General features: G+C 41.4%; 1 protein-coding gene across 1 annotated transcript in view; it reads left to right on the top strand.

Moving 5' to 3' along the window:
• The window catches only part of LOC129378006 (receptor-type tyrosine-protein phosphatase F-like), a 224,795-nt gene that overhangs the window by 143,521 nt on the left and 60,973 nt on the right, over positions 1-20,301 (top strand). The window contains 8 exon segments of the mRNA XM_055058240.1: positions 1,637-1,753; positions 1,756-1,905; positions 4,695-5,276; positions 6,209-6,342; positions 6,801-6,945; positions 11,784-12,089; positions 13,283-13,476; positions 19,532-19,558. Coding sequence (XP_054914215.1) covers positions 1,637-1,753; positions 1,756-1,905; positions 4,695-5,276; positions 6,209-6,342; positions 6,801-6,945; positions 11,784-12,089; positions 13,283-13,476; positions 19,532-19,558 — 1,655 coding nt within the window.

Here is a 20,301-nt window from a genome sequence, read left to right on the forward strand (position 1 = left end):
ACATCCATTCATCATGAAACCCCATTTTAAAAACTTAATTAAATGTTGAGGAAAGTCAACTTTAGTCTTATCCAACTTTGGCCGTTTCTGCTGCTGAGGATTGTGCGACAGAATCTCACGAGGCCAAATTCCAAAAGCAGAGCTGCCAAAATGTTCTGCGGCTCAAACTTGGGATATTAATTATTTTTTGATACTGAGCCAAGTAGCTTCATCCCACGTGAATCTGTTGATTAAAACAGCAGAAAGTCTGCATGCAGAACCTCAATTATTATGGGAACATTCAGATGAATGTGAACCTGGTTTCCACCCTCCCACTTATTACGGCCAGAGAACCAGCCTTTTTCCCTGACTGGAATCTCAAAAGGTGCTTTTGTGTTTTTCCATTTCACCACATAATGAGGGGAATAACAAGCATGGCTGTAACGACGTTCCGGTTCAAATTAGATCCGGGAGAGGGGGGTGAAGGGTTTTGACGATGGGGACTGGATGTAGACTCGTATTTGAAAATCCATTTTCGTGTAGACCCAAGCATAAGAGCAATTATAGTCGAGGGTTTTTTTTTCTGTTTTTTTTTTGTTAGTTTCTTTTTCTGAGACACACGGAGATACTGTAGTGCATTAAGGGAGACAAGCAGTGCGAATTCTGCAGGGAGAGTATTTTCTTTTTATTTTGCTGTTAGTGTCTTGGAAACATATGAACAGCAGAGATGGAATAGAAATAATGGGTTCTCAGCGGGAAGCTAAATGTTTGGCGAAGCCTCACTTTCCTCATAGCAGAGGATAAAGAAGCTAGAGCCTCTAACTCTTAGATTGAGTGCACACTGCTGGAACATGTCATAAATTTAACAGGTGTGACACTAATGGATGTTCACAAAGTGCTGTCACTTTTTTTTTTTTTTTTTTTTGCACCGCAGTGTCAACTGGATAACTTTCTTGCCAAAAGTTCCCAGGAAAGAGATCTAAAATGTGTAAATATGAGAGGCTTTTGGTATGCATCTTCATGGAGACAGAAAGTCATATGTAAATGCTGGCTGCCTGTTTATCCTGGGCTAGCTTTTCAGGACGCCATAGACCCTCTGAATTGGTGTTTGCCTTGTCCCAAGCGACGTCAACGGGCCCTTCTCGTCTCCATGGGAACCTCTGTTTAATGTCAGCCTATCTGCATATCAGAACTGCACAAAGAGAGCGAAAAAGACGGAGGGAGAGAGATGAAGGATCCAGAGAGAAAGAGAGAAGAGGAGAGAAAGTGAGAGGGAGGAGAAATCAAACAATAGCATCTCCACAGGGTCCCTCAATGATGCAACTACCGCTACTGTTTGACACTTTGACAAAAGAGGTCCGGGCATAGTCTCTTGCAAAACTGGACTATTTTTGGTAATATTTTCTCTTATTGTGGGGGGGATAAAAAAAAAAGATTTCTTCCGAATATCCAGAGCCATTTTGTGACGATCCTTTCATTCCCTTTGTGCTCGCCCGCACATTTGGACAAAAGTGATCAGCTCCTCCTTTCTATTAAACTCGGAGAATTTCTTTTTCTTTGTGACGTTGCGTAGAGAAAGGAACATTCACACAAGGAAGGATTGTCTTTACCTTGCAAACCCTCACACTCATTTCCTTTCATTTTCTTTTCGTCTCAGTGCGAAGAGTCCCACCTAGATTCTCTATTCCACCCAACAACCAAGAGGTGATGCCGGGCGGCAGCGTCAACCTGACGTGCGTTGCGGTGGGCTCGCCCATGCCCTACGTCAAATGGACCATGGTCAGGTGGAGCTGACCAAGGAGGAGGACATGCCGCTGGGCCGCAACGTGCTGGAGGTCACCAGCATCCGAGAGTCGGCCAACTACACCTGTGTGGCCATCTCTTCTCTGGGCATGATCGAAGCCACGGCACAGGTTACCGTCAAAGGTGAGGCGCAGATTTTTAGAGAAAAGACTTAGAATGTCATCACAATATTTTGTAGTTCTGATGTGATAATGATAAAATTGATCATAATAAACTTTTTATTACTTCTTTTGTTTTAGGTCATTGTATGGCTGTGTTTAAATGAACTGATATTTATTGCTGCTCTCGCAAAGAAAAAGCTTTGCAGAAATTAGTAAAATAACATTTCAGTCAGTTTTTTAAGAACATGTATTGACATTTATTGTAATAACAATAAATCAAAATTCTTGAGAAATTTTTCACAATAATTGATAAACAGTATAATAAATTCCCACCCCTATGTTGATGCGAGTTATTGAAATAGTCCTTTCTTTCCCCCTACAAGCAAAAACTTTGTGTGATAGTCCAACACAAAGCAGAGCAGGATAGTGGATTTGAACAGTTTCAACTCCTTTATGTTAAATAAAATCCAGTTCAGCATTTTATGAAGGACTGTTCAATCCACAATCGGACAAGAAAAACATTGTGACACAACTTAAACTATCAATACATGGCTTTTGGTAGTGTTCGCTGCACTTTAAATGTTGTTTTTTAAAACTATTTTTACTTTTAAGAGGGAATCGTTTCTTTCTTAACTATTATCTGTCACTTAAAATCCCACTAAAACACATTCAAGTTTGTGTGTTTATCATGGCACTCTGTACAAAAAGCTCAAAGGACTGTTAATACCGTTACAATACTCTAGATTATAAAAATCTAATTAAAACACCTTCATATGCCCTTTGAAACTAATTTTAAACATTTTACAGCTACAAATTAAAAATTATAAAGGGTCTGGAGTTTCCTCGTCGATGCATTGATCTCTCTGGCTTGTATTTTCCTCTCTGCCTGCTTCTACATCCAAGCATGTACGTGACTTTAAAGAGGTGTTGTCTACCTATCACGGTCTCTGGTATCAGTATTTGTCCATATTGATTTGGCTTTCCACACAAGCTGATCGATACACAAAATGTCACAGTCATTAGAGGGACCACAGCACTGCAGACCTGTTTCCCCGAGGAGGCCTTAACACAGGCCCTCTGTTTGGCTTGTATTTGCAACAGCAGGAACCACTCTTGCAATGTTCTTGTATTCTCAGTAATTGTTGGACTATTAACCAAAATTGTGACTTCACTTAAGGTTTACTGTTCTTTTTGGGTTGATTATCGCTGACAGTATTGTAGGGGATGGCTTAGAGGGCTGAGCAGCTCAGGCCTGTTAGTGTGACATGAGCAGTAATGAGTTTTGTTTATCCACCCTTTAGAAGTGTTTTATCAAAATTGTCAGATTTGTAATTCTACCTGAAAAGCACCTAATTTATGTGCAATCTGGAAAAGTTTACTTTATAGTCATTTCCAGGTCTGAGTAGGTACGGAAAATATATTGAAAAATGTTTTTTCCTATACTGGATAAATGCAGAAGATTCTACATTGATTTATATTTAAATGTGCCTTATTTTAAAGCTATACGATAAATACAGTATTTTTTTTTCCTTCTATTGTCAAAGCATACACTGATTAATTAAAAAGCATCCCCCATGTGCTTATTTGGACTTTAAATTCAGATTAGGAGTTCTTGAACTGGCTCTGGTTAACAAAACATTAAAACTGCATTTCTCTGTATGTCTCAATGTTAACAAACCGTCTCCATTCACTGTTTGCAAGAGTGATGGAATATACATTTTTATCCAAACAGCAGAAAAATCACCCTACTTAATGAATCTGCAACCTTGACATCCAGAAGTTCTTTTTTCCAGCCAGTATAATCTATATTGCTTCAAGTTTTTTATCATCTCCTTCAAAATCTGTTTTTTTTTTCCCCATTTAAAATAAAAAATATATATATCAGACAATCATAAGCTTACGGATTCAGTTTCTTCAAATGAAGATTACTTCTATTAATATAAAACACCCATAAAAAAATATATTTTATTTGGAACATCTTAACAAAAAACTAACGACTTAAGAAAAATATTACTGATATCATAGGTGTCATTTTAGATTTTTTTTTAAAATATTGAAACTACTAAAAATGAGCATTTTAATTAGTTTGCATTTTATTATTTATGACCAAACCTATTTACAGTCACAAAGGTCACAGATTGCTGCTCTATTCAATACTGCAAAAATCAAAAACATTGTTAAAGATGGTTTTGTTTCAGGATTTGATTAACTTAAAGATAGGGTGTCATTAAAGTGTTTATACTCTGATGTCCAAAATATTCAAACCTCCATCAATAAAACTCATGTCTGACCATTTTAGGTTACAATTTATGCCAAAATATGCCTGAAGTCTCCAAATAGCTTCAGTCTGTTGCATGAGTCATATTCATATTGCCAATCAAGTCCTGCAACAATAGAAAATTTTGCTGGATGATAAATTGTTGCAACAAACCGTAATTATGTCATTTTGAGGCCATTTTTTATTTAATATCATGACGAGGGAATATTACTCCCTCCTAATGATCAATAAACTTAAATTTTTAATGAACATCAAACACTGGAACTGGAAGATAATTTAAATATCCAAAATAAATAAAGCAGCAAATAAAATGAATACGGAAGTAAAACTGGGTTTCAATATAAAGGCTGGCTGCATAAACAGCCTTTTGTCATCTAGAAAGAAAGAGGTGAAAAAAAAACTAAACAATCATGTAAATAAAAATGACCAGTTTCTTTTTATTATGTGAGTAATGGATTTGTTACATATTGTGACTTGATGGCAAAAACGCACAAAAAAATGTTAAAGCTAATGATTTGTTTCTTCATCTTCAGCTTTACCGAAACCCCCGACCTCCCTGACTGTGACGGAGACCACCGCCACCAGCGTGACGCTAACGTGGGACTCCGGAAACCCAGAGCCCGTTTCCTACTACATGATCCAATACCGAGCCAAGTCGTCGGACAACGGCTTCCAGGAGGTGGAGGGCGTGGCAACCACGCGCTACAGCATCGGCGGACTCAGCCCGTACTCCGAGTACGAGTTCCGCGTCATGGCCATCAATAACATCGGCCGCGGGCCGCCCAGCGACCCCGTGGAGACGCGCACCGGCGAGCAGGCGCCCTCGTCGCCGCCCCTCCACGTTCAGGCGCGCATGCTGAGCGCCAGCACCATGCTGGTCCAGTGGGAGCCGCCGGAGGAGCCCAACGGACAGATAAAAGGCTACCGGATTTACCACAGCTCCGACATGACGGCCCCGCTCAGCGCCTGGCAGATACACAACACGGACGACAGCAGCCTGACAACCATCTCTGGCCTGACGCCCGACATCACCTACAGCCTCAGGGTGCTGGGCTTCACCTCCGTAGGTGACGGACCACCCTCTGACATCCTGCAAGTCAAAACACAGCAGGGAGGTGAGCAGCAGCCACTCTGAGCTCTGGAGTTCTTCATGTGTGTAAGAAGTAGGAATGCATTGTTAGAGGAAGGCATTTAATCTGACTATTTGCGCAACAGATCATAAACACACGCATGTGTTTGAGATCAAATCATTCAGCAGATATATTTATCTTGATGTTCTTTCTTATTGCTGTGCTTTATCGCTGGTTCACATTCAGTCTCAGTCCAACTTCACTGGGATTTCATGTGATGGACCAACATAGACTCTTAATTATTATGTAGAGTTAAAACAATTCTTCTGTTTTTTTGGTGTGTAATCAAGCTGAGCCCCATTTTATTCTGTTGTGCCTAAATAAAACCCGGGATGGGGCTGAAACAATTGATCAGATTTGGTGGTACTGTGGTGGTGCAGGGGCAAAGCACAACCAATGTATTGAGGCCTTAGGCCTGGTGCTGGTAGTCGCAGGTTTGATTCCCGGCCTGGCGATATTTGGCGAATGTCTTCCCTCTCTCTCATAACCCTCTTTATTGTCAAACTTCTTTCAAATTAAGGCCATCAGAGACGACAAAATCTTTTAAAAAAACAATCAGATTCATCATGATGAATCGATTCCTCAATCAATGAATTAATCGCATCGTTTTGGCTTTACTACTCCCTTATCATGTTGTTCTTTCAGCAAATTATCCTTTTTTGAATCTGTACACTAAAGTTAAGGATTAACAGATTAGTTTATGATTACTTAACTAAATAATTAATCACAATTAATCTGAGGAGCCCTTTATTTAATTATTCTTTGCCATTCAAGATTTAGAACTGACTGTATTATTGTAACTGACTGACATAAATTCCCTGTGAAATGCATTAAAAATTAATGTTCCATGTAACAAAATGAAACCTTTTGTAAGCATGTTTGCCTCCATGCCTTAACCTGTGTCTTCCCCGCCCCAGTTCCGGCGCAGCCGTCCAGTTTCGAGGCCGAAGCCGAGCTCGACACCCGGATCTCGCTGACGTGGCTGTGGCCCGTGCAGGACCAAATCACCAAGTACGAGCTGCAGTACTGGGAGGCCGGCTCAGACAGCAAGGTTAGCATCAGAACACGACGTTCAGACCGCTTCGTGTATAGATTATCTCTCCTGCACAGCAGCTCGCTCTATCTCTTTTTCTGTCTGCTGCTGAAATTGTCTCGTTTTCCACAGTGAAACTGCAGATGACTCTTACTCTTCATGATGCAACCCCTCTAAGTGGGGAGGCTGTGTTATTGTAGTAATGTAGTCGGCTCCCCAGCTGATGAGAAAAACTTAGCGTGGACACAATCTGCTCTGCTACTCTTTTCTGCTGTTTGTTGGAACTCTTGGACCGAACCAGTTGGAAGCTGGAGGCCGACTTGTTTTTGGAACAAGCTGCTTCTGCTCCCCTTGGCAGTCACGTATGACTGTTTTCAGTGCAGTTGAAGATTGTATCATTTTGTGATTGTAGAGCACATGAACTAACTCGTGCAGCACCGCTGATTGTTGTTGGGTTTTTTTTATTGTCTCTCCAGAAACACGTGACGTTCGGCCCGGCGGGCTCCCACTCTGTGGATGGATTAAAGCCTGACACTATGTACTATTTCTCCCTGGCAGCCCGCTCTGAAATGGGCTTGGGCGTCTACACCCAGCCCATCCAAGCCCGCACTGCTCAGTCCAGTAAGTGCTCCATTTTTCTTTCCCCAGCGCTGCCTCTGTCCTCTGTCTTTTCTGCTTGTTAGCCACTAACCCAGTGATTTCAGAGAGTCACCTCCAGGCGGCTGAAGCAGGTTCAGGTCGTTCCCCTCAGTGAGTGAAACAGAGAGACAGAGAGAGACAGAGGGGGGCAAAATGTGAGTTTTATAGACCTTAAAACGGAGAGTGTGAGCAACTTGAATGTCAAATCAATCTGAGAGCAGCATATAATGCTGACAGAGCAGCTATCCCGGTCAGCTTCCCCGCTTCCACCACCTCCCCTCTGTCGCCAGCACTAACCCCCCTGTCCGTCTCGTAGAGGGCAGGCCCTGTGTCAAAGGTACGTTTAATGTGTCTTGTTCCCACATTTGTGAGCTGTGCTGTGTTGCCTTGCCTCATATCATTATGTGCTTTTACAGTGCCAGCATTCAAAATGTCACTCGTTTGGTTTTATTTTTTTATTTGCTGTGTAGGCACAATGCTTGTGTCACCTCCCCCAGAAGGGTTGCTGCACCGCACTCTTTCTTTGCACATAGCTGTGAGAGGAAAATAATAGATGCTCATGATTGTCAATTGTGATCATTTGAATAACAATGTCTTCCAAAACTGTTCATATCCCATTTTGCTGCATTACTACCACCAAATTTTGTGTGGATTTTATATGATCATGTCACCCATTAATCGTTAAATAATCTTAAATTCGCGTATCTTTAAATATCTTGAATCAATTAAAGGTGGCCTGAAATACATTAATCACAGATCTTAAATTTTACTGTTGTAGGATTTTTTGATCTTGTATATTTTTGTAGTTCATTTTTCTCTGATTTTTCTGTCAGGCAAATCCTTGAGTCACACACAGACAGATTCATTGTGTTTTGTGACTCAAAGCAGTTGAGGCTACAGCTAACAAGCTCGCTGGCTCACTTTTGTTCCCAACCCGTACAACGTTAGGTTCATTATGTGCAGGAAAAGTTTTAAACTTAGCACTATGGGGGGTTTGTGATGCTTGATTGCAGTAAAGAAAAACCTCCCACCATTCCCTATTATATTTATAGTTTTTTGGTCATAAATTTAATTCAAGGTTGCAGTGAAAAGGTCTTCAACAGTCTTAAATTTGACTTGCTGAAACCTGCAGATACCCTGAGTATGTTGTGCAGCTGTGATTTATAGGGGCAATAAATCTCACATGGATGGACTGCATTTCTTTATTGTGTCGTCTGTTGGTAGGTGGTTTGGTGTCACAGTAACAGGGGATGAATACTGATGGACACCACACTTTTAGACTTTTTTTTCTTAAAAAAAAAAACAGTTTCCAACTCGATACCATTTCAAAATGATGCACTGCTCTGTGTCCTTTAACATGAAATTCTCATGAAAGGCTTGTAATGGAGAAACATTTGCAAAGATTTTAAAATTCTTCAGTAAAATACAGAACAAAATGACGTTTTGGAGTCATATGAGGTGGTTCCGAAAGCTGACTGAGTGTGGTGGACCGGAGAGAGGACACGTTGCTCTGTTGGAGGCGGAACAATGGAAACAAACGGAGATGCTACAATGTGGAGCTTGTTTCCTCACAAAAGACGAAGGCCATCCGAGCAAAGGCTCCGGCTTCCGGGAAGCAAACACAAAAGCGGACATGTTTAATTGTGGAACATGATAAAATTGTGGTGATTAATAAAAGTTAATCATGGAGTTGGTGCCAATTAGTGGCTGATGATTTGTGTGCATTCGCACCGGTGCACACGTTTAGAGTTGCTGTTTGGCTACGTTTGAAGGATCTTATGGATCCAGTAACTGATTACATTGCAGATTTCCTTTTTGCCTTTTGTCATCCAATAAATATGAGCGCAGTAAATACAAAAAGCAGTTTCTGAGGAAAGCTTTCCCACGCACCTTGGTTCATTCATACATAAAATGTGATTAGACTCATATTTTTCGGTGGGATTTCACTCACATACACAGGCATGATTGCTGTCTGACATGTGACATTTGACTCCAACACAACATAGGCTTAAATTTCTCAAAAACGAATAGAAATCTCAAACAGATTCAAGTAAAACTGAAGAAAAAAAAAGAAAGTCACCAACATCTATCTGGGAAGGGCCACAAAGCCGTTTCTAATGCTTTGTGACTTCAGTGAACCATGAAATGGTGGTGAACCTTCCCAGGAGTGGCCGGTCTACTAAATTTACGATAAAAGTGCATCATAGTTTCCTCAAGAAGGTCATAAAAGGTCCCAGAACAACATCTAAAGCACCACAGGGGCTCCCTCAACTCGGTTAGATCCAGTCTTCATGATTCAACAATAAGAAAGAATGAGCCAAGAAAAGAGGCCGGGCAGAAACAGGAGCTCTTTAACCACTGCGAAGATTGTACATTTCTCCAAAAAAAAAAAAAAAGCAACTTGCAAGTTGCATTTCGTATTTGTTTTGTTTTATTGAAATTTAATTAATTAAAAACATTAAAGTCTGGCCAAAACGTAACAAATTTTCACAGCACTGTAGTCAGCAGCAATGAATTAAGTTTGACCAAAATCATGCATAAATCGTGTTGGTGAGCCATGATAATTAAACAAACAGAACCAGAATAAGTCCACAAAACTCAGAGAAACAAATCTGAGTTGCACACTGTGGTGCGATTCAACGCCTGCCAGCAGCCTTGGGAAGGTTCTGCAGTGAACAGGCGGTTCGAAATGATTCCTTTCTCCAGGGTTGCATTTCAATGTTCAGCACTATTTTTTAGGAGTCAGAACAAGCATCAGAAGGAAGCTCCGTTTATCTTTTTTCTGTGCTTCACCAAGCTCAGCTGAGGGCTTGACACAGCTGCAAGATACTTGACCTAAAATTGAATGGTAAAGCATTGATGTGCGAGTGATTAAGATGGGTGAAAATCAATAGGTCGAGGTTCGGTGGATGTTCAGATTTTCTCGCTTTGCCAAAAATTAAAGCCGAGGATTTTTCCAGTAGTTCATGTACAAAGGTTGATGCTGAGTGTGTAGGTTGCTGGAGTTTTGTTTACACCATTAATGTTGGGGGAAAAAATGGTGAAAAAATCTTTGCATTTGATTTGTTTTAAAAGCAGATCAAATTTAAATATATCTGGATTTTCAGTTGCAGTCAGTCGACATAATTGCAAGTTTTCTCTGTTTCCCTTTGGCGTTGTCCTCCCCAGGTCCACCTTCACTTTGATCTTACTGATTTTTGATCTGGAGCTCAATAGCAGAATCATCAGACTGCCACTTTTTCCTCAATACACAAGTTGCTACGAAGCCTTTGTAGTTCTTCTGTTCACTGTGGATCAGACACATGTGCACATCTGTTTATGATTCATTTTATTTTTAAAGGTGAAGTTTTGTGTGTTGGCATTGGTTTGTCAGATTTCATCTGCATGCTTGAACAAAAACAAGATCTTATTTTTATCAAGTTGAACATATTCATGATACATTTATCTGCATGAAATATTTGAATGCTGTCGTATTTTATTTTCAGTTTTGTTCTGCTTCTTGAAAGTGTTTGGTTTCTGTTTTTTTCCTCCAGACTCGAGAGTTTAAACATTTGTACTTATTATTAAACTGATTATTTTAGATAAGTTTGGTTATTTTCATTTTTTCAAGTTGAATATTAACTCGGAGTGAGGAGGACTTTAAAATGTACGATTTTAAAATCACATTTTTTATTTTTCTTATTTTATTTTTGTATCCTCAAACAGTGATTTGTTTCACAGTGAAAATAATGGGCTGATGTTGTTCCATCTCCCACATGTTTGATTTGGCCAAACATGGTTGTAGAAGCAGTGATTTTTGTATATTAGCAATGAAGTGCAGTTTTGTGCATCCAGAGAAGAGAAGCTTCTTCCACATCTCCATTTGTGTTGATCTATCACGTAAAATCAAGCTAAATGCATTCAAGTTTATTATAAACTGTGTAACAGTTTCCAGTGTTTTTACACCTTAATTATGTGGTTACTTAACTTTTAGTTCAGTTGTTTATCTGTGGGTTAATGACAGAGTATCATGTAGTGGGTTATACCTCAGTTTTTCCTTTTTTATCTGCTGAAATTTCAGTGGTGACAAACCAGATGTTAGCCGAAGCTATCTTAAGTGTTATTGATCGTAAAAGCCAAGGCCGTATGCTGTCTTTAACTGCCCGTCTCAGCTGCAGCCAAACTCTCTAACGAAGCCCAGAGCTTCTGCATCAGTGTGTTAACACCAGTCCACACTGTCACGCACTTGTTCACAATCTCACACGTCCGTGGCCCGTTTATTGCTCCCACTGCGCACTGCAAGAGGCAGCATGGGGGGCGGTCAGGGACAAATTACGTCTTCATAAAACACACAGCCTTGTAAACTTTTCGGCACATCTTATATTCTGTCCGCCTCACCCTGTGATTTCATTGCCTTCTGCATAAACGTGGCACCAAACACAGCTTACGCTTTGGACCGATAAGGTTTTTTTTTCTTCTTTTTTGCATCCAAATCTCTCAGTCTGGAGGTGGCATCCTGTTTAGTATGGAAGCTTTTTGCATTCAAACTTGAGCAATTTTGTGTTTTGGAAGAGGGCAGGAGTGAGAATGCACATCAACAGTCATAAATAAATATTATACCTGCATCTCTGCAAACAGATATATTGATTTTCTACATTCTATATTATATGATTAACACAATTTAGCGTTTTTCAAAATGGAAATGCCGCAAATGATTCAAGTTGAATACTCAGCAAAAAGCTTCCTTAGTTTTGTCATGTTTTGTGTGCATTTTTAGTTTATTTTTTGTTTGCTTGATCCGTGGCTTTCCTTCGTGTGGTTTTGCCCCCCTCCCCCTGCAGCTCCCTCCGCTCCACCTCAGGAAGTTCACGTGGTCAGCCTGACCTCCACAAGCCTCAAGGTGAGTTGGGTGGCGCCGCCTGCCGACAGCCGCCACGGTGCCATCGTGCGCTACACAGTCAGCTACCAGGCTCCGGCGGGAGAGGACACGGAGCGGCACGATGTGCCCGACATCGGTGCAGACGCCACCAGCCATGTGCTGGAAGGCCTGGAGAAGTGGACTGAGTATGAGGTGTGGGTGAGGGCGCACACTGATGTGGGCCCAGGCCCTGAGAGTGCCCCGGTCAAGATGAGAACCAAGGAGGATGGTAGGTTTTCCGCGTCACTCGCTCGAAGCAGCCTGTCACTGATTTCCTTCACTCTCCTCTTGCTCGGTGGTAGCCGATTGGGATCACCGTCTTTTTCCTCCTGTCTCCATCTTGAAGCTCATCACTCCCTGGGGTTCAGTGCTGTGTTACTTTCCTCTGCTTGTGCTGTGTGAATACTGTCGTTTTCTCCCCACACTAAAGAACAGAAGTGGAACTGATCTCGCCTCGCTTTTCTATCACTCTTCTCTCCCTCTCTCTTTTTCCAACACGTTTCTCATTTTGTTTGCAGTGTGATCGAGAGCGGCTTCTCCTAAGAGAGAGTCGTCTATAATTAATGTGTTTGAAGTTTGCTGCAACACGGCTAATTTCTTACTGTAATTAAGACATGACTAGACTACATGCTGTTGGGTATGTGGTGTTTTGGGGAAAGCAGGAGCCTTAGAACATCTGGAGTGAGTGATGGTTAGATTTATAAGTATCTAATATTATTTCTGATAGTTTTTTGACTTGTCAAGACAAGACAACCCAAGTAAGAGAAGAAAAAGGAGGAATTTATTAAATGAGTAATAGCAAAAACCCATGATGTTTATGGAATAAAAGCAGTAACTACTAAAGATTTCAGTCTTCAGGTATCAACAATTTCTGCATATATTTTGGCTTGAAGTTTTTTTCCCCATGAAGTTTGAAGAAATTCTAACCCTGTCTCATTTATATCATGTACACCAAAGGTGTCTAAATGCCTTTCATTTTTGGTGGTGGCAGAATGTGTTGCTTATTAATACTGTTAAAATATAGCTTTCTCTGAATTTGACGAGTACTTCTAGAAGTAAAATTTTTAGGATCCTTTAACATTGAAGTAATATAATATCTAGTTATATTTAAGTAGTTATAGTGGACTGGATTTGGCCCACAGCCCTTCAGTTTGACATTATTCAATAACTAATAGGCTGTGGTTATGCTGGATTATAAGTTTGTGGGTCATCAGCATTAGACATATTGTGATACACTTTAAACTGAAGAGTTGAATAAAAATTGGACTAAGAACAGAGCCTTGAGGGACTCCGCCTGTGATTTGTGTGGGAGATCACCACTGGAACACATATTTTGACTGTGAAATCTCTTTTCCTTCCTGGTGTTTTTAATCTCTTCATGTCACTGTTTTGCGCTTCCCTCCCTCAATGTTTGGTTTGCAGTGCCCGGAGCCCCTCCCAGGAAGCTGGAGGTTGAGGCCATAAACTCCACCGCCATCCGCGTTACTTGGAAGCCTCCTGTACAGGTGAAGCAGCATGGACAAATCAGGGGCTACCAAGTCATCTTTTCCCGACTGGAAAACGGCGAACCACGAGGCCAGCCGAACATCATGGATGTTGCTTTGCCAGAGGCGCAGGTAATGAATATTTTTTTTCTAGTCCAGCTTTTCTTTGTCCCTTCTTGGCTCTGCTGTCCACATTTCATGACTCTGTCTCTCTATTGTCCTCTCCTCTTCACACTTTGCTTCTCCTACACCGGGCAAGACGCAGTATCTTTCTGTCGACTGCAGTATCCTCCCTTTTTTCGGTTCTCATAATCTTTTTCCACATGTGACATTTGACTCTAAATTGGTACCCAGCTCCCACAGCTTTGGATTAGCTGTCAGAATGAAATCCACTTAAATTCTACAGTAATAGCTGTTGGATATATTTTCTGTTCGTAACATCAGGATGTGGCTTAGTGAAATCAATGCAGCCCCCCTTGCGGTTTTAACACCAATACATATGCACTGCCTTGTTACCATGTTTATAAATTAAAGTTATTTCCCTGACACTGCCCCTTTACACGGTAATGCAAAGTGCACTGAATCGCCCAAAGCCGCGCAACACCATGAGATGGATGAGATTGTAATCCTTAAATGGGTCTCAGAGATTCATGAATATCCTTAAGCCATAAAAACCCAACTCTCACAGCCTCCTGAATTTGCAAATAAAAGAAACTGGCTTAAAAATCTCCTGCTGGTTGTTTGTTAGTTATAAAATTTGTGTGTATGTACTTTAACCTTCTGTCGCCTTTAACAGAAGCATGTGATTAATATTAGCATCCACTACTTTCACACCAATCTATTCAATCTAACTTGGTCTATTTAATCTGTTGAAATATATTTAGCCCAGTATAATCAATACAGCTGATTCCCATGCAGACTTAAATTTTACTGTCAGAGTCAGTAAAATGTGACGTTCCAGTCAATCCAAATAGTAGCATGATACAACACAATCAAATTCAGGTGATCATTTAATAATGGTGGGCAAAAAATGAATACCTTGCAGCAATTCTTCAACCAGATCCAAGGTTTGGTGACAGTGGAAAGCAAAATGTTGCCTTCTTAAAAGGAAGAAAGCAGCAGACAAGCCTGGCTCAGTGTGCAGTGCCATCCAAAAAAAGAAATAAAATACACAGGGAAATGGAAAGTTATCCTCTGTACTGGTGTTTGTTCTTGACACCAGTTTGCAGCAACTCAGTAAATGTTTTAATTCACCAAAACAGCACATGTTTAACCCTGTTTTTGCTTTCTATGGGAAAGAAAAGTTAATGGAAGCAAGACCACTGTTATTGGGTTCATTCAGGAAAAAGACACAACTAAACACAAAGGTACCGGGCCAGGGGTACTTTCTTTGTACAAACAAAGATTATGCTGTTTCAGTGTCAAAATCTTAGTCACTCTTATTGACAAGACAAAGGAATCAGCTAGACAAAAGAACAGTAGTCCACTAGTACTATATATGGTCCAAGAATGGGACGTGGTTAAGCCCAACTCTGAGCCAGAGGTTATTTCTGTGGAAAAGAAAAATGTTAAAACAAGAAGAGTATTCAAAGTTTATGTCAGCAGTAGCTCAGTCAGTGTCTTGTGCCGAAAAGTATGAAGAGATAAACAAAGAAGCTGTAGACCAGTGGTACTTTCTTTGGGTAAGAAAAGCTAAAAGTACACACAAAGCTAAAATTAAGCCATCTGTCCTCAAAGAAAATGACTGATATAGTCTTTGAATTTCAATTTTGTGTAAACTGATTTTCTATAGTTTTCACACAATGAAATTAAACCCATTAGGTTTTATTGGAGATATCAGAGAATAAGTGTGGATAAAAACCTGACTGGCACACAACATATTGTTGACCAGTGAGAGCTCCTCACTGGTCAAAAAGTGAGGAGCCCTGATCTTCCGAACACAGCGCACCCTTTGTTTAAGAGCAGTTGTTTCTGGCAGCTGCTGCTGACACTTCATTGTTATCTGACTGTGTGTCGACAGACGGGACAGCACCGTTTGGTATGGAAACTGAGAAAAACATGGTGGTTGCTCATCTTCCTCAGTGTGTTTTTCTCCGTGGCGGCACGTTCCGCATGAATTTGTTTTGAGTTGTGAAAACTGAACTGAACATGACCCTACTTGTTATGCAAACAATACTCCCTGCCATGTCTCATTTGTCGCATACAATAAATATGAAAGCTTGCTGTAATTTGGCGTACTTTATAGCTCACGTGTTCCAATCTCTTGCTCGGGACACCTTTAACTCCGTGGCAGACGTTGGAGTTTTTCTCCTTCCTTTCCCAAATTTGGCCTCCTTTTGCCCCTGTTCTGCTTAAAAGTTGGTTGAGTAATTACCAGGTCCTTGCGTGCATGTCGGCTACCCTTGGTTGAGTCATCTCAACAGACTCATCATTGAGTAGCCAACCTGCAAGGACTTGCCCAGACATCATTAGAAGACCACACAGTCAGACAACAGTCTCTTTTCCTTTATCATTCAACTGGTTTTAAAACAATCCCTCCTTTTTCACACCTTTTCCCGTTTTCGTACCTCGACAACAGAGATAACATGAGCCAGCATGCTTCCTGCAAAGATCAGCTCTGTAGTAGGCGTTCCAGCTGGTCGGAAAGAGTTCGTGACTCACCCTGAGAGTCATACAAATCCTCCAAACGCACACCTGTAATTGATAATGAATCAATGGAAGAAAACAATTTTCCTATGCGTTGGCACATCCCAAAGTGTTTCTCCAAAGAAATTTCCTTAATGTCTTGTGAAATCAGTTTTATAGCCGCCCTTTCACCTGGATTTGATTCACAGCGAGCCCGCCAGGAGGAAAAGCAAATACCACATTTTCCAGATCTCTGAAAGAATACAGCAGCCTCACCTCAGACTTCAATCACAACCTTAAGCCATGTGATTGAATTGCAGATCCTGTCACAACCACTACCACCCCCCCCTGCTCGGCCCTTCTCTTTGTCTCCATGTTTCTGGATCCTTTTTAGCTTTCTCAGGGTTAGCTGAAACGCTGGGAGAGCTCGCCTGAGCGTGGGCGCTTTAAGCGCTTCTTTTCTTTTCAAGCAGGAGCCCACACATCGCCCTCATTTCCCTGCTAAATTTAAACCATAGGCCAAGTTAACAGTGTGATGTTATCAACTCTTTGCAGCTGCTCTCCTGTTGGAGGAGTGACCCAAACCTGAGCTGGCAACCCAACACCAGCTCCATTGTAGTGCCCTCGCAGCTACATCCAGGCTCATTCTCGCATACAGCATACTGGAAATTTAACTGGAAATGGTTGAATATTTGAAGCCATTAGCGTCACTCCATTCTTCCACCCAAGTTTCCCTTTCTACCCGAGTTTGCCTCTATTCAGCACCACTTTCCAGGTTCATTTGGTTTGACCGCTCATGCATTTTTGTAGTTTATGCGAGCAAGGTGATGCTTCACTGCCTCTACGGCCTTCGCTGCCCCAGACTGGAGTTGAATGGAAATTGGTGGTTGGGTTTGGATGAGAGGGGGGGGAGAAAAGAGGGGACATGAGAAAAGAAGCACCTCAGCTCGTTTCACTCCATCAATCATGACAGCTCCTTCTCTTCCGCATCACTCGTTCTCTCCTCGTTCCCATTTTTATAGCCACACATCTCAGCCCATGTCATCACATTTGCATTCACCCGCCTGCAAATTATACCGCTCCGTTTCCACAAACGACGCTTATCAGCAGCGATGTGTTTTCAGCTTGCGTTGGTATTCAAAATATAAATGGAGGATAATTTATAATTCTCCTGTGGATTTAGGCAGAAAGCAAAAGCAGTTGCAGCTGAAAGGGGATTAAGCCCAAGATGCGATAGCAACTTGTGAACCTTAATGTGTTTGCTGTTCTGTTGACATACTGAGCTGAATTGACGGCAAACAAATTAAGCAATTAGGAACATCGCAAATTGTTAGATGTGGAGTTAAGCAGCAGCTGCTCTTAAACGCTACTTTTAGTGCCCCGCTATGTCAGGGGAGCACAAGGATGCAGATTTTGATGTGCCATGTGTTTGGGCTCGGTACAACCGGGACATCAACCAGGCTTAGCTCTTATGTCTCTTAACAGTTTGGTAATAAAAACCATCCGCTGAGAACCGGGTGGAGACTATTTAGTCTTTTATATGAATTATGATAATTGTCTCTGCAGTTTATGACTCACTGGTGTGTTATTGTTGAAGTCAGGAAAAACTAGAACTCGTATTTCTGCTGAGTAAACTTTGAGTTGTTCCCTTTAGTTTACAAAAACTTGATGGTTCATAACTCAGAGTTTTTCAAGAAAGACAAAAGTTCTTGTGTCTTGATTTTGGCTACAAGGGACAGTAGGTAGGTATGTAGGTTCCTCTGAGGGGTGGCTGGGATTTACCTTAAAGAGAGGTTAATCTGGAATTACAGCAGCTCCCTGTGGAGATCCTTCAGGCATGTTGCTGTGGGATAGGCCTCACAGAACTATATATTTTTTCTGGGCAGGGATAACCTTAGAATCCCTTACAAAGAGCTCGAGACAGGATGTCTGTGTTCTACTCCCAGATCCTCTTGGAAAAACCAAAGCAGCCAGATAAGTTAGGTAGAAATCAAAAGAGAAACCTATTTTTTAAAATTATTTTTCAATGTTCTTATGTATTTTTTGTTTATTTATACAGTATATTTGAAGGCTCAAATTGTCATTTTGTCAATTTGTATCTGCATTTCGTTGCCTTGTTTTGTCATTTGTTCCTTTCCCACTTCAATTTGGTATCTGTAAACTGCTGTGGTCAAATATTTTTATACAATTTGTAAATAAATAGTTTCAAAATGCAATTTAAGTTACATTTATTCTGTGAAAACTTTATTCTGTTTTATCCTGGTGAGTTGATCTTTACAAAATAGTCTAATGAAATAGCGTAGGTTCTATATTTAACCCCAGGCAGTTTAATCAATAAAGCTGTGATGAACTGAAATAAAAAACAGCTAGAAATGTACCTTGAAATCATCCAAAACTCAGAAATCCAGCCTCTTTCCTACCAGACTGCACCACACCAGACAATCTTTAGTCTGGAAGCTGTCACTCAATGAAGACTGTGCAGGTAGTGAATAATAAAACCATTCAAAACAATCAGTACTCCAACCAACAAAATGTCACTGGCATCGCAGTTCATTCAGGGTGCAAAGGATGAGAGAGCGCAAAACTATAAATTTCCTATCTCATGTATTCTAGTTCAATTAATTAAAGCCAAATACATAAAATCAGATATGAAACTATAATTATGTATCTGTAAATTTAGGTGATGCAAATGGATATTTTGGCCCTTTAACATTTATTTATTCCTGATGTGTTGATGCTATTTTGGCCTGACCAGTCCCCTCCTCCGTTTGCCTCTGCTCTCCCACTTCTCCCCCAGAGCTGTTACAATAGTCGCCCACGCAACCTCACCTCCACCCCGACCTGTTTTCTCCTCTCTACTTTGTCCCTCATCAGTGTCACCAGTGTCATCTCTCCTGCCCCCGTTGTCAGCCAGGCCACCCATCAGTGAACTCCTCTGCAGTGACTGAGCTGGTGAACACCAGCCGTTGCGTTCTGCATCAGCGGGGTTTGATGTCACAGGGCTAACACAGCGGCACTGGTAATAGGATTTCATGCTCGACGCTGACGGAGCCCCGCGGCACCGAAATGGGCTTTCACTTTCCCCCCGGGAATTACTCGGTCGAGCACAGCGAGCAGGGAGAACATTTTGGAAACATATATTGAAATGTAATGAATAAAGGCTCTTCCCTCCGCCTCCGTTAGGGGAAAGAGAAACGCTTCACAGGCTCTGCATAGTTTATGTCCACAATGAGGCAGCTATCATACCTAACAGAGGTTGCTTTAAATTTCCCTGGATTCAAAAGGTGAACAGGGAAACAAGGCAGTGCATTGCGAACAATGATTTCACAACCATTCCTCTCTCTTTTCTCCAATTTCTTTCATGCCACTCAGGTTTCTGTCATTTCTTTATTTCCTTCCCTCCATCTCTTCCATCACAGTGTTTTTTCCACAGCATGACTCTATTGACACTTACATTCATCTACCAGTGAAAAAAAGACAAGTGCTTTTTTTCCCTTGCCTGTTGTGTTTCTGACTCATTTGTTTCCCCCGCCCTGTTGTCCTGTGTCTTCTCTCCCATCAGTGGAATATTGAAGAGTCCACCGAGCATGTGAGTAACCCTCATGTGTGCTGCTGGGGTTTGTCTTGCAGGGCAGGTTCCTCTCCCCTCTGCAGTGTTTTGGGTGCTTGTGTGTTTTGGATCACGAGTCGGTGTATGTGTGTGTTTGTTTCTGTGTAAGCCATGCCTGTAATCCACTCAGTGTGAATCCTCATGAAAGATCATAACCCCATCACAACCGCAGCCAGAAACGTCTGCCCAAGTGTTTTTCTGTGTGTGTGTGTGTGTGTGTGTGTTTGCACGCTCATTTTTATTATTTGTTTTATCAGCACAACTGCAACTGCAGAGCATGAGTGTTATTCCACTAAGAAATGTGTATAGGTCAACATTTTATAATAAGACAAACTAGTAACAGCTGTGCACTTGCAAATGTGGAGGCCTGTGGTGCAGTGTGCATGGAGTGCTTGCAACCACTGAGTGTACACTGCAGTCAAAAGGCTGGGTGTCACCATCTCAGTGTGACGATGACATTAATCAGGCTCGCCTAACCTGCTGTCTCCCCCCACCGTTCAAGATGACATGTCTATTTGAAGGGAGGAGCTGCGGGGTTTTATCAGCTCCGCACATCTCTGAGGTTTCCACCAGTCTTTCATGTTCTTTTCATTCGCCTGGATGGCAGCTCTCCGCTCCATGGCTGTCACACAGCTCTTTGTTATGGCTTATTACCTCCAAGAAGTCGTATGGCACAACTGTAAATGCAGAGCCACTTACTATTCGTAGTCAGGCATTGAAGA

The sequence above is a fragment of the Poeciliopsis prolifica genome, unplaced genomic scaffold (genome assembly GCF_027474105.1).
Source record: "Poeciliopsis prolifica strain line A6 unplaced genomic scaffold, Auburn_PproV2 SCAFFOLD050, whole genome shotgun sequence".
Taxonomy (NCBI): Eukaryota; Metazoa; Chordata; class Actinopteri; order Cyprinodontiformes; family Poeciliidae; genus Poeciliopsis; species Poeciliopsis prolifica.